This window comes from Phoca vitulina, unplaced genomic scaffold, assembly GCF_004348235.1.
Source record: "Phoca vitulina isolate PV1807 unplaced genomic scaffold, GSC_HSeal_1.0 scaffold22, whole genome shotgun sequence".
NCBI lineage: Eukaryota > Metazoa > Chordata > Mammalia > Carnivora > Phocidae > Phoca > Phoca vitulina.
In genome coordinates, this window is record NW_022589725.1 from 2087493 (window position 1) to 2101568 (window position 14076).

General features: G+C 51.7%; 1 protein-coding gene across 1 annotated transcript; it reads right to left on the reverse strand.

Moving 5' to 3' along the window:
• Positions 1–629: 629 nt before the first annotated feature.
• Positions 630–10901, reverse strand: PIGT (phosphatidylinositol glycan anchor biosynthesis class T). The gene is made up of 12 exons (XM_032419223.1): positions 10646–10901; positions 9919–10096; positions 7975–8102; positions 7568–7668; positions 7337–7423; positions 6742–6829; positions 6536–6633; positions 6280–6445; positions 5433–5633; positions 3531–3696; positions 3344–3427; positions 630–2613 (listed from the first exon to the last, which is right to left on the reverse strand). The coding sequence occupies exons 1-12, from the start codon at positions 10830–10832 to the stop codon at positions 2361–2363; spliced, it is 1737 nt and encodes a 578-aa protein (XP_032275114.1). The 5' UTR covers positions 10833–10901; the 3' UTR covers positions 630–2360.
• Positions 10902–14076: the final 3175 nt, after the last annotated feature.

Here is a 14076-nt window from a genome sequence, read left to right on the forward strand (position 1 = left end):
TAATAAACAAGATAAGTAAGACACGTTGCACGTTGATGGCAGTGAGAGCCATAGAGGAAAAGACAAGGGCAAAGGAGGGAGCTCGTAGCTGGGGGCAGCGATTTAAACAGGTGTGGCCAGGAAGACCTCATCCATAGATAGCACAATAGTGGGGGTGGTGAAAAGGAGCTGGCTTCTGGATTTACTTTGAAGGTAGAGCAGAGTTGTTAACGGAGCACGCATGACATGTGAGCGAAGCATCAAGAATGGCTCCAGGGTTTTTGGCCTGGGCGACCGGGAAGATGGGCCGACCATGGTTGCGCGTGTTGGGGGTAGTGGGGGAGAGTATGCTGATGCTTGGTTTTGGAGATATTAAATCCAAGGTGCCTTTAGATGTCCAAGTGCAGCCGGCAGGGAGGCAGTTGGGTGAATGAATCTGGAATTCTGGGAGGAGCACGAGAGACATGGTGTTGTCAGTGCACGGGTTACGTATGACGTGGCAGCAGAGGTGGTTCCGAGTGCTGACTGGGCTGGGGGTATAAAGCACAGCCAGGCCACAACTCCATTCTCTCCCCTTCTTGGCAGGCATCCTGCTCCATGCAGGCCGCCAGGACCACAAGTTTTGGATACCCACCCACCCGCCCACATGCTCATCTCATCTACACCCTGCTTATTCACTGCTTGGAAGAAAAACTCAAGTGAAAGCATCTTGACCAAGTTGTTTTTGCCTGTGGTCTAGATGAGCTCATCACCTCCTTCCTATACACACCTCACTCGTACGTTCTGAGAGCTCTTGGAAAACCCTCAAGAGGCGACCTAACAACCCCATCTATGTTGGCTGTACAAACGTCACCAGTACTATTGTGCTCAAGACTCTGCACACATACTTGTGCGGTTTCTTGGTGCCCCTCGCCCTTCCCATCCCTACCCTTGAACCCCAGATCCCGGGCCAGAATAGCCTACACCCAGTCATACATACATACTGATGGAGCACTTTCATGTCCTGAGCTGGATCAGGTCCAGATGGAAGACAGCCCCTGTGCCTCCAGGGAGCTTACAGTTTAATGGAAGTTAAAGAACAAGAACAACCAGGGTGAAAAGAACCTGTAAAGGTTAAGTCCAGGATGCTCTGGGAACAGAGGGAAGGGGCACCTACAGCAGCCTGGTGTATCAGGGAAGACTTCCTGGAGGAAGTAACTCTCTGGTTCTCTTTTTTTTTTAAGAGTGAACTAGGCAGTAGAGGACAGTGCGTGGTTGGGGGAACAGGGCATTCTAAGCCAAACTGCTATGATGGGAGAGCTGGGGAAGGGATGGGCAGACTGCAAATACTTACACAGTTAATGCCAAGTGTGCCAGAGGCAGGGACAGAAGATGGGGGTCGGGAGGGGCATCTGCCTAAGGACCTGGTACAGGAATCCAGGGTCATATAAGCAGAAGGGTAGGTGGGCAGGGGCAGGCCTCGATCCAATGGACCTGGCTTCAAAGCCTGTGTAAGAGGTCTAAGGACCACCCCGAACACAAGCTCATGAAGAGCCTGACAGAAATTCTAAGGCTGGGCTACATTCAGACAGACTGAATTCACAGGGTGTGGACTCCAGGAATCTGCATTACTTTCACAAGCATCTCAGGTGATTCCAGTGCACCACACAGTTAGAAAACCAACACATGGAGCTCTTCCCCCTCTCCAGCTCTACCCCTGGTGATACGGGACTGGTTCTCAGGGCTCCTGAAAGGTAGAGGATGGTTCATGGTCATGGTCACGGATACACTTCTATAAATACTCCCGGCCAAACCCAGGGAGTTCTGGGAATCACCAATGAGGGGGAAGCAAGAGAGAAGAGGGAATTCTTAGCAGGAGACAGAGGAGCTTTGTTTGTCGGGGTTTTGGGAGGCAGTGTAGGAAGTCTTATGCAGGTGCCCAGGAAACAAGCCCCAGCCCCCTCTTCCTGGGCCTCACGGACAGGAAGCAAAGAACCAAGGAAGCCACTTTTTATGCCACAACCAGAAAGTTCCAGCTACCACGCGGTGATGCAAGCTCCTCAGCATATCTAGGTCAGCGCTGTCCTAGAACTTTCTGCAGTGATGGAAACGTTTGTCCGCACTGTCCAGGACAGCAGCCACGAACCACTTTTGGTTACTGAGCACTTGAAATGTGGCTGGGACAGCAGAGGAAATGAATTTTTAATTTAAATCAATTTAAATTCAAATGCCACATCTGGCTCGTGGCTCCTGAGCTGGACAGCGCATCTAAGCCCTGGCCTCGTCCAGGGGCAGTTTGGTTTAAAAGCCAACTCTGAAGAGAGCGAGTGGCAGAAAGAGCCCTTGGGGTCACCACCAGCCCTCCCCAGAGAGAAACAGCAGCCCCGCTGTGGAGGCAAATCTCAGAGCGGGGGGACACCACGGGCACGCCGGATAAGGTTGGCCAGCCGCTTGGCCAGGCCACCCGTGCTGGGCTCCTCGATGTGGAAGGTTCGGGTGAGGAGATTGTAGAAGGAGCCATAGCACACGGCCACCACCGTGCACGTGAGGCAGATGACATTGTAGGGCATGCTGAAGTCCGGCGTGGGCAGGTTCACCAGCAGCGGCTCCGTGTAGAGGCGCACGAAATAGCTAGAGCTGTCCGACACTGGGTACCTGGGGGTCAGGAAGGAGACGTGAGCGACGCAGGCCTGGGATGCTCCTCCCCATCCCAGCCCATCCCCACTCCTGGCTGCACCGGGCCAAGGGGCGGCGGCAAGGGTTTGCAAAGCCTTCTTAGCCTCAAAACCTTTTTGACAGAAGACATCGCAGGTCGACACAGAAACATGAGATGACACGTAAACCTGATCAAAGGAGAGCCGCCTTGTGCTGACGGTGAGGGATGGGGCCCTGCCTTCGCTCAGCAGTTTCTTCCTTAGCCTCTGGTCTCCGCCTTGAGGCTGTCTACTCAGAGAAGCCCTCCTGGATAACCCCCTAGATTACTCCCCAGCACCCCCGACCCCGTTACTCTAGACCAGAATCTCCCCTCCTGCCTCTTAACATGAGCAGGACAGGGGCAAGGCTGTCGTATGTCCTGTTGTACACCCAGTGCTCTCTGAAGGACCTGGAATTTGATAAGCACTCAATGAAATATTTGTGAAGAGAAACAATGAGTACGTGCAGGCTCTAAGTACAGCCCTTCTCGCCATTTCTTCTTCTAGAAGCACTTCAGAATCACTTCATAGAGTCAGGACAAACATTACAGACCACTAGGATTTTTACTGGGATTGAGTTAATTCGGCACATTGCTTTGGAAGGGGCGACAGCCCACCCCGACCTGGCCCGCATGAACCTGATCGCCCGTGTGGCTACCCACCCTGAAGCTGGCGGCCGAGGTCACACTTACAGGGTCTTGAAGAGGGGGCTCTCCTCCCAGTCCACGGGCTTGGCTGCCACCACGCTGGGCACGAGGGCACTGAGGACAGACGGGCTGTGGAGAGGCAGACGGCATTTGGTGTGTGTGGCTCCCCCACTGGGGTGAGTGGCACGGCGGGTGGGCGGGAGGCTGGGGGCAGAATGGGAGGGGAGCCCACCTGACATAGAAGCCGTGGTTGGGGTCTGGGGTGTACTCAGTCCACTTGAGCAGCGCCCGCTCAAACTGAATGGAGACCTTGGTGGCCGAGTTGGCCGGCAGCTGGATCAGCATCTCCAGGAGGTGCGGCTGCAGCCGGTCCTGCGCAGGCTGGTAGTGGACGTAACCTGGGGACAGGCAAGGGTCACCCACCCCTCTCTGCTGCGGTCGGACTACCTGCACCCTCGCCCCTACCTCTCGAGGCCTTAGGCTCTGGACTGCAGGAGCCAGGCAGGCTCAGGGAGGGGAGCAGGGTCTTGGAAAAAGGAAAAGGTGTTTCCAGGGCAGCTGTCCCAGGGCAAGTTCAATCTAGTTAATCCTCACATCACTGAAACTGGGGTGCCCAGCATCAGGCGCCTCATGTGATTCAACAGGAAGTTCACAGAACCACCTAGAAGTTTCCTGGCCAAAATGTGGAACCTGAATCTAATCAAGTTTCTCTATCTAACCACCAACACACAAGAAATGCAGGGGAGGGAGGGGCATGTTAACCACAGTCCCAAGGACAGATTCAGGGTGTAGAACATTCCATACAACAAATGACCGAGTTTCTCCAGCAAATAGATTAAAAAAAAAAAAAAAAAAAAAGAGTGGGAACCGTTATAGATTAAGAGACTTAAGAGCAAACACCCCAATGCAAGATGTTAATAATGGGGAAGGAGAGGTAGTAGTAGCACATGGAACTCTGTGCTTTCTGCTCAGTTTTTCTCTAAACCTAAAACCACTCTAAGGAAATGAGGTCTATTAACTAACGAGAGAGAGAGAGAAACTTGAGAGCTTATCAAGCAAATGCAATGTGAGGACCCTATTTAGATTCTAACTCAAATAAACCAACTATCCAGTGTTTTTTTTTCAGACCACTGGGGCAAACGGGCATGATAAGGACAGCTGGTATTTTTGGGAAGCCCTCTCCCTGGTAGACATGTAGGCTGAAGCACTGGAAGGTGGGCCCGACGTCTAGGATCAGTTTTAAGAAACTCCAGCAGGAAACTAAAATCGAGAAATGACACAAGGTCAGAGATGAAACACGAGCAGGGGGAGCCGGGCCCGTGGGATGTGTCATGCTCGCTCACGCAGGTGTGTGCTTGATACTTTCCAGAGCAAAAGGTTAAAAAACCAAACAGAAAAGCCTACAAAATACAGGGGTAGTGTGTTGAAGAAGAGATTCTGAAGGGGACGCAAACAGTGGTGCTGAAGGTAAGTGAACAGCCCAGGTCTGAAAGTGCAGGTAACAACAGGGGCAGTCACGGACAGCAGGTCTGGGTGTCTGGAATGTGCCAGAGCCCCCTCCTGAGAAGTCTTCTGTGGTAGGTCTCCCTGCACTCCAAACCACACGGGCTTTACTGCTATGCCTGCCACCTGACAGAAAGCACGCACAAGATATTAACTCCTCTTCAGAAAAAGCGTGGCAAGTAAAAATAAATTTTTAAAACAACGCCTCTTTACCCGTCCCAAGGAGGCAGAAACCATCTACTCCACCTTTATCTTTTTTGTTTCCAATACCGTTTTCCCTGCTGCTAATCCATTCTCCACTGCAAGCCTAGGACTCCGCACAAAAGGCTGGGCCCGGGGCACCAAGGAAGAAGGAGCAAAGAAGTAAAAAAGATCAGAAAATCGCTGCCCTTGTAAAGTCCTCTTAAGAATCCCCAGTCCTGTGTGTTTGAATTATCTCTGCTTTATGAATTACTTCCAGGACTGGCACGGTGAGGCTACCCTTGCCACATTTCAAAGTCTTCCAAACTCTTTGTGCCTGTGTAGTTTCTCCGAGGTACCTGGGGAATCACTCCCCTGAGTAAGGAGGGTCTGGGGGACCTGGAGGGAGAGCAAGGCGGGGTGGGGGCGGGGGGCAGGACTCAGCCCTCACTCGGTTTGCTCTCCTTGCCCTTGGAGGTGATGGTGAGGGTGTGCACGTAGAGCCTCAGGTACCAGGGCACGGCGTCCAGCAGCAGCACGGGGAAGGCCCGGTACGGGTGGGTGTTGTACAGCAGCGTGTTCAGCACTCCGTTCTGCAGCCCGTAGCCACTCACGTATCGCTGGGCGTGCAGGAAGGGCGCCCGAGGGGTCTCTGCGAAGATGGGTCCACGGTTAAGAGCTCCCAAAGGAAAGGGTCACTCCTCACCCCCACTCCCCTGGCCACGTCCAGAGTCTCACAGCCAGGGAGCGACGGGGAAGACCTTGGCCATCAAAACTGGGAAGCCTGCATCCCAGAATCATCCCTGTCTTCCCGGGCCCACAGCATGATAGAATTACTCTTACTTCTAAGTACTCATACGTGCCGAGCCCTGTGCCCCTCCAGCCCAAACCAGGCGCCCTCGTGGTAGTTGGCACTTGGCCTCGGTAACACTGAATACAATCACAATTAATTAATTGTTTCAGGTCTGCCTCAATCGAGAGACATTCTGTCTCTTGAATGCAAGGTATCTTCAGTCTTCAAAAAATATTTGCTAATAATTAAATGAATGCATGAACAAACTCTGTGTCTTTCATTAATTATCTCATCCAATCTGCTGGGTAATTATGTCCCCATTTTCTAGATGAGGCAGTAAGGTTAGGAACCTGCCCAAGGTCACAGAGCTTGAAGACGTGGAGTTAGAATCAAGACATCGATTCAGGACCTGGGTCTAACCGCACACCTCATATCCCATGGTGTGAGTCTTCCCCGAGAGAGAAAGCTCTGTAGCCCAGTGCCCTGGCGGCCCATCCGCACCCACCATTCTCAGGAGGGCTCTTCCACTTGAGCTGGAGGTTGAGGTTACGGGAGTTGTTGATCACGGCCGTGTCAAGCAAGTCGTAGACGGCGTAGGTCTTCCGGGTACCGAGGGTGACGTCCTGGTATGTGGTGGTTGGGGGCGGGTTCACCTCCAACGTTTCATTGTCCTGGGGGCACAAAGGCAGGGCTGAGAAGTGAGCAGAAGCGCAGGCTGGCCTTGGATGGAGGGTGACGATTGTGACTGGAAACCCGGGTACCTGGTTGTAGCTGGTGATGTCCACATAGACTCGGCTCTCTGAAGCCAGGGGACAGGGCTCTGTAAGGGTTCGGGAGAACATCCGGAAGAGGGACCAGTCTGAGGAGCAGAGAGGAGGTTGAGCGGGGGTGAGGACTAGGCCTGGTCTGCAGAGACAGGGCGGGACCAGTGATGGTAGGTAGCCAGCGAGGTGCCAAGGCAGCCTACCTTTCTTCCCCTGTGCTGTGACGAAGGCATCGTATACCACGGAAAGGGTCTGCCTCAGCTCCCAAGAGATGCTGGTACAGCGCGCATTCTACCGCGAGGGCCAGACAGCAGCAGTCAGGACGCATCAGTCCCCACCCCCACACACCGCCGCAGGGACGCCTACTGGGCTCCAGCCCTCGTCTGCCATGGACCTTCCCACCCATCCATTTGCTCCCGTTCAGTACTGAGCACCCGACCCTGTGCCCGCGGCGGTATGTGTACCAGCCAGAGAAACCGTCACCGACACCCGCAGGAACTGAGACTACTGTGACTCTCACTTGACAGAGGAGGAAATCAGGCTCGGGGAAATGAAAGGACTTGCTCAAGGTCATGCCAGCTGAGCGACTAAGCTGGCAGTCACACGCACAGCTAGTGTTCTTCACGATGCTCCATGACACAGATTTACTGAACACCTGCCAGGCAACCACTCCGTTTCCTTGGTGTGTGGCCAACGCCCCAAATAATCAGCATCCCAGCTAACACTTACTACCGGCACAGACCGCAGAACACACCAGGAGGCCCCGGATGGCACCCGCCCCCACTCGCCACGACTTACTCTGCACACAGGACGGATATGCACTGCCTGGGAGTGGTAGCTGGTGTGGAACAAGCGATCGGCCTTCAGCAGCACAGACAGGCCTGCCTGGAGGAAGCAGGAAGGGATGAAAGGTCAGTGCCCTCACTGTGGGACACCTGCACAGGGGGCCTGGCGGTCAGGCAGGGACGGGGCAGGCGCCGATGCCGTTCTCGGGGGCTCCTGCGCACATTCGGAGCACTCTGGCCTCACCTTGGAGCTACAGGGCAAGAGCTTCTTCCACGGGGTGAGGTTCTCCGTGCAGACGACCTCTCGTGGCAACACAGCGTAGCGCAGGAAAGAATGATCAGTGCCTGAGGGAGACACGAGTCTGTCCGGGGTGGGCCCTGAGGCCCCACTCTTCAAAGATGGGGGGACTCCCTCCTGCTCGCCATGCAACTCTCCAGTACCACCACCCTAGAGGTCCTGGCGGGGGTGGGACCCTCCTCTCCTTGGGAGAAGGCAACGCAGAGACAGCATGGTCTCAGGAAGCCTTCCTCCGGGGCCTGCACACCCAGGGGATTTAGGATCCAGCCCAGCTGAAGGAGCAGGAAGCTGAAGAGAAAGGAGGCAAAAGTTCGGGCAAGAGGAAGAAGGACAGGGCCACGGGGCTATCTCACCATTGGCCAGCCCCAGGGGTTTGAAGGAGGCAGTGGGAGTGACCGTGTTGGTAGAGTCGATGAAGTTCAGAGAGGCGCAGAAGATCCCCGAGAGGACATTACTGAGCTCCTTCCAAGATTTATCCACGCTGGATGGAGACACAAACCCACTCACTGGCGCGGGGCTCCCTCCCTCCAAGCCTGCACTTGGCTGCCAAACCGACAGACTGGCTAGCTGATGGAGCTGCCATGGTACCACCGTCCTGCTCAGCTGCCTCCTGGGTCTCACCCTACCCACCCCTTCCTCCTCACTCTCTTCTGGACATCCCGGCATCCCCACAGGTCTCTGCTCAGGCGATTCCTCCTCCTCCTGGCGATGCCCTACTCACCCCTCTCCGCCCACCTTCAAAGAGGCTCCCTCCTCCAGAAACCCTTTTCTGCCCTCAACCACAGCCTCGTCCTGTGCTGCCACGGTTCTGACTCTCTGAGCCTCTCATGAGGTCCCTCCTGGGACATGGCTGGGGAGCGGCAGCCTCTTGTTCTGAGCCTCTCTTCTCCTCAACTAGGCTGGGACAATCTGGGGACAGGGAACACGTCTGGGTCACCTATATACACCCCACAACACCGTGTAAAGTGCCCCACAATTTCAGAGGCTGAGATCAGCCCACTGATCCACTCTGAGGTGTGCCCAGCTGGGCAAAAGGACATACTTCCCTGTGAACACCCTGGGCATGAAAGTAAGTGCTGCCTCCACCCTCAGAGTAGGAAGTCCTACATCCATAAAGGCTCACTGAACAAGGAAAAACAACCATTCTAGGACCCTACAAAAACATCGAATTAAATTAGAAAAATATCACAACAGATTTGCTCTCTATATTAAGAACAGAAAGCATAAAACCAAAATTCTAAACACCAGCTCCATGTTACAGGCAATTACGAGCTGAGGGGAGACAGTGACAGCAAGGTGTGGCGGAGGGGGGGAACAAGGGAGTTAGAGTTCAGGCAAAAAAGAAAGGCTTGGCAAATGTCGAAGTCACTGCTTGAGCTTCATCTGATATCATCTTAGTGTTGTCCTGGGGTTCTTCGATAATCCTCTGTTCAGTGCTTTTCAATTGCTCCAATCGTTGAGCCTCATGTAAAGATTGCAAAGTTGAAGCCTGAAAGCTCTACCCAAGCCATAATCATGTTTCCTGTGGTGTGCACAACACTGACCCACACAGCATTTCTTACACTTTGAAATTACTTACTGATATTTAAATTTGCCAATTTTCACACTAAAATCCAGATTTCTGGCATCTCTTGAAAATGAGAGTATCTGATGACGGTAGGCCTCTATTCCCACAGGGCCACAGTCCCCTGAGGGTGAGTGGCAGCTGTCCTCTCAAGCTGTCTAGCCTGCCATAGTCCCCACCACTCCCTATTAATCCCCCCTTTTAAAATCATGTTTGTGCTACTGGTTTCTCATAGTGGGATTGAGAGGAAATTGTGGTACAACAGCAGTACCTAAACTGGTCCATCTCCCAAAAGCTATTCCTCTAATGCTGAGATCTGGGATCCTGTAGGTCAATTCTAGCCCACAGATGTTTTGTTTGGCCTTCATGGTATCATCACTATCATTACCGTTATTATTATTATGTGAGTGAACATCTTTTAAAAGGTCATCCAGTTTGCCACAGACTTCTACTGCCTTACATCCAAGTAAGCTTCAAATTATTTGTTACCTGTCTCTGTGGATACATGCATGTGCTACCTCAGGTCTGGAAGTATCAGGGGAAGTGAAAAATACCAAAGTAAAGAATGCCACCCAGTGGCAATATCATTTATTACTTCCGATGCCACCTTTACCCCCCATGGAATTGCTGTCTGCTGGAACTGCTGCCCCCTAGGAGCGGTGGCACGATGACAACACTGGCCACTGCCACATTCCCTCCATGGCCTGCAACAGGACTCAGGGTGGGCACTCACTCTGTGACGGAGTCTTGGAACCAGACCCAGAGCTCTGCACCTGATGGGGCCTGCAGGAAAGGTGGCCCCCAGTACCGAGTCCTCCAGAAGCCTTGCGTGAATGACAAGTGCAGCTCTCGTAGAGAATACTTGGAGATCAACTGCCCCAGGGCTTTGGGAAATAGCCTATAATGAGACACTGGAAGAGGGGAGTAGGTAAGTGAAGATCCTGGAGGACGGGTTCTCAGCCACCCCAAAGCAGCAACAGACCCCAAGCTCTGGGGCCGGAGAGATCTGAATGCAGGACCAAACTGCCATTCACTAGCGATGTGATCTTGACCAAGTGCCTTTATCTCTCTACATCTCCAACTTCTTCCTCACTATTTCTTACAGAACTTAGCTCCGTGCCTAGCACCCAGGATAAATGGCAACGGCCAACAGCATCATCATCGGTGGTGTCGACAGAGGGCTCTAACTAAAGGATTAGAGTGGCAGCCTGGACCTGCGGAAAGAGCCCCTGGTCTAGGCGTCTGGAGGAGTCACTGCCCCTCCCCCGGCCTTAGTTTCACCACCAGTACAATGGGGTTCTTCAGTAACTATCCCATCCTTCCCCCAAGAGCTAGTTTGTCGAGCCCCAAGCCCAGGGTCCAGAACCCCTCCAAGGGACCAGGCTCCGCCCCCAGGGCTTGCCTCCACGCCCCCTCCCAGCGGGTGCCACAGTTGTCTTTCTCCACTCTCATCCTCTCACCTTCTTCCCGCTGCAGGTCCGAATCCCAGCGCGTGCGGAACTGGAATGTGGCGGCTACGTCCCCAGAAGGCAGCGGGGTGATAACGAGCTCCTCCCGCAGGGTGTCGCGTGGGGGCTCTGCATGGCCCCTGCCCACGGGCCCCAGGAGCAGCAGCACGAGCACAGCAAGCGGCAAGGCCGCCGCCATGCCAGCGGCTACTTCCGCCTCCCAGCTGTGCCCGCCCCCACGAAAGCTGGCCTCCAATAGGAAGAGCGTATGAGAAATGATTTCCGGTGCCATCCCGGAACTCGGGGTGAGGTTACCAGAGAGACGACCGGGCTGGGTCCTTTAAGGCGGTTGGGTTTGAGGGAGCGCGGGAGGGCAAGAAGGGCGGTGGACGTCTGGCACGACTGGGGGCTGGATTGAGGACCTCCCTCCCCGCCACTTTGGGGTACTCGTGTTCATTAGAATGTGCGTAATAATACCGAGCGCTGCCACTGCCGCTGTGCCTATGTAATAGTTGAGGACTGAAAAAGTCTTTTGCGAGGTCACATGACAGGGCTCGTGCGTGCGTCTTCCTCGGCTTCTGGTGTGTCCATTTGCTCAGTCCTAAGCCTGGTGCAGAGCTTTCCTGTAAAACCCCCAAATAACTGGCCCCTTTATTATGAAAAATGTCAAACATCAGCAAAGTTGAAAGAATGAACACCTGTTACCCCATCACCTAGACTCCTCCATTAACATTTTACTATACTTGCTTTACCACATTTTGGTCTGTAAGTCCCTCAGTTCCTCTTATGTTTTGATACATGTCAAGGTAAATTGCAGACATAAGTACACTTCTCCCCTAAATATTTCAGCATGCATGTCATTAAATGAAGCTTAATATTTGTTTAGATTTTGGTGTAAAACTTACAAAGAAATGCACAACTCTGAAGTGCACAGTCACTGAGTCTGACAAAAGCATACACCTGTGTAACCCAAACTTCTATCAAGTTATAGAACATTCCAAAAACCCCAGAAAGTTGGTTAATGCCCCTTGCCAGCCAATCCCTGCCCCCTCCTACTTTCAGAGGCAACCACTATTCTGATTTTTCTCCACAATATAATCTGTTCTAGAGATTCATGTAAGTGAAACCATCATATCGTATGTATATTTTCTTGTGTAAGAGTTCTTTCACAGGAAGAATGTTTCTGAGAATCATCCATGTGTTCGCATGTATCAGCAGTTTGTTTTTATTGCTGTGTAGTTTCACATTGTATGAATATACCTTACTTTATCCATTCTCCTGGTGATGAACACCTGAACTCTTTCAGGTCTTTAGCTGTTATGAAGTAGGTTGCTGTATAAGTTATTTTGTAGACATATGTTTATTTCCTTTGGTTAAATATTTAGGAGTGGTCAAAGGTCATAGGTAATGTTTAACTTTTTAAGTAACTGCCAGATCTTTTTCCAAAATGTATCATTTTATACTTGCACCAACAATATATGAGAGTTCTGGTTGATCCACATCCTGCTCAACATTTGTTTTTAATTTGGGAGGACTTTTTAGCTTTAGCCATATGGTATATGTAGTGGTATCTTACTGTGGTTTTATTTTGCATTTCCCTGTTACCTGATGATGTTGAGCATCTTTTCATATGCTTATTGGCCATACATATATTTTCTCTTGTGAAGAGTCTTAAAATCTTTTTGTACCCCCCCCAACTTTTATATTGGCTTGTTTGCCTTTTTATTATTGAGTTGTAGGAGTTCCGATATTAAATTCCTGCTTTGGTTTTTCCAGCTGCCCTATGAGGAACACATTCATGAAGGAGTTTGCTCGTAGTCTCTCGGTAAAACTCACAACCATACTTCTACGAAGAGCCAAATTTGGTGTCTGCCAAGATACACCCCAACCAACCAGAGAGGAAGTGTCAAAAAGATGTCTTTCTGTCATTATGCCCTCATTCTACTTCCATCTAGTGTTCTTCTCCCACTAGACATCGAATAAAGGCCACAAGTTTAGATGTCAGACAAATCCCCACACCAGCTTTTAATCCACAGGAGCATGAGCAACCTGAGGGTCACTTTTCTTCTTCTGTAAAATGGATAAACCTACTTTCAGGGTTGTTGTTAAGGATTAGAAATTATTTTTATGTAGGATCTAGAATGTATTAAGTGCTTAATAATATTGACCATCATTGACTCAATTCTTGGATGTAGGGTCTATGATCTCCATTTTACAGATGAGAAAACAGGTACAGAAACTGAAATATTGCCTAAGATCACAGTGAGTCATGAAGCCAAGACTAGAGTTCACACCATCAACCTCAAAAAAAAAAAAAAAAAGAGGAGCTACCATCATTATGATTATTTTATATTTCTATGCTTTGTCTCCTTTTGAAATTGCCTGTCCCCATCATTGAAGACCCAGCCACCTCCAGGAGACTTACCTTCTCCCTCTCTAGTGTGCTACGGTCTTCTGTTTTCTGCTACAGCCTGTGTTCTCTTTCCATTATCTGTGGCCACATCTGCTCCTGGAAGAGCTCCTGGTCACCTTAGTATTCTTGTTGCCTCAGCAAGGAGGCTAGCACACACTAGGTGCTCAGCAATGTCTGAACAAATAAGTCACAGCACAGTTGATACTGTCCCCACACTGCCATGCTGTTCAGTGTCAGGTTCTGTGCATTCTTTAGGGACTGCTACAGTGTGCACCTTCCGGGGAATCATCTCCTGAGTTGTGGTCCCTCCTATTTCCTCCACAGCATAGGATTCTACAGGATGAGTCTGTCTTCTTCCCTCTTCCCCAGAGTCTGTGACAAGTCTGCAAGAGACAGAAGAAGCCACGCTGTGGCTTGGAGACTGAAAGCTGGGCTGCTTGCCTCGGAGCTGGCTCCAAATCATCCTCTCCTCTCCAGGGGCACTGCATGGCCTCAAGAAACAGTCAGCTGGAGATGCTGGCCCTGAAGGCTCGCCAAGCCCCTGTGGTCTGGCAGAAGAAGAGATCATTGTCCAAGCAGGAAGTGGTCCTGGGGTCTCAGCTGACCCTAGACTTTTCTAGGCAAGGCTGGGGCTCATAGCAGCTGAACTGGAGGCTCCCCAGAGGCTCACACACAATTCTGCCTCTCCAGAAGACTGGCAGGGAAAATGCCCCAAGCCCCACAGATCTTAGCATCACGTGCCTGGAGTACTAAGAGATTTGTTGACATATTGACAGCAACCAAACTAGTCTAGCTTCCCCTCATTTGCCTCGGAGGGGAGTAGGGTGATCCTGGGAGCTGAGAAGCTGTGTATAGCAGAGCCACGGAGCTCATAGGCTGCATCCCAGGTGAAGGTTCAGCCACAGTGAGACAGGTATTTGAGCTTTGCTACTCCAAAGGCAGGGAGAGGGCACAAGGACAGAGCCATGTCCTTTGTGTGCAGCAAAGTCATAAGCAACCCAGAAAAACTGCAAAATTTCACATGAGACTG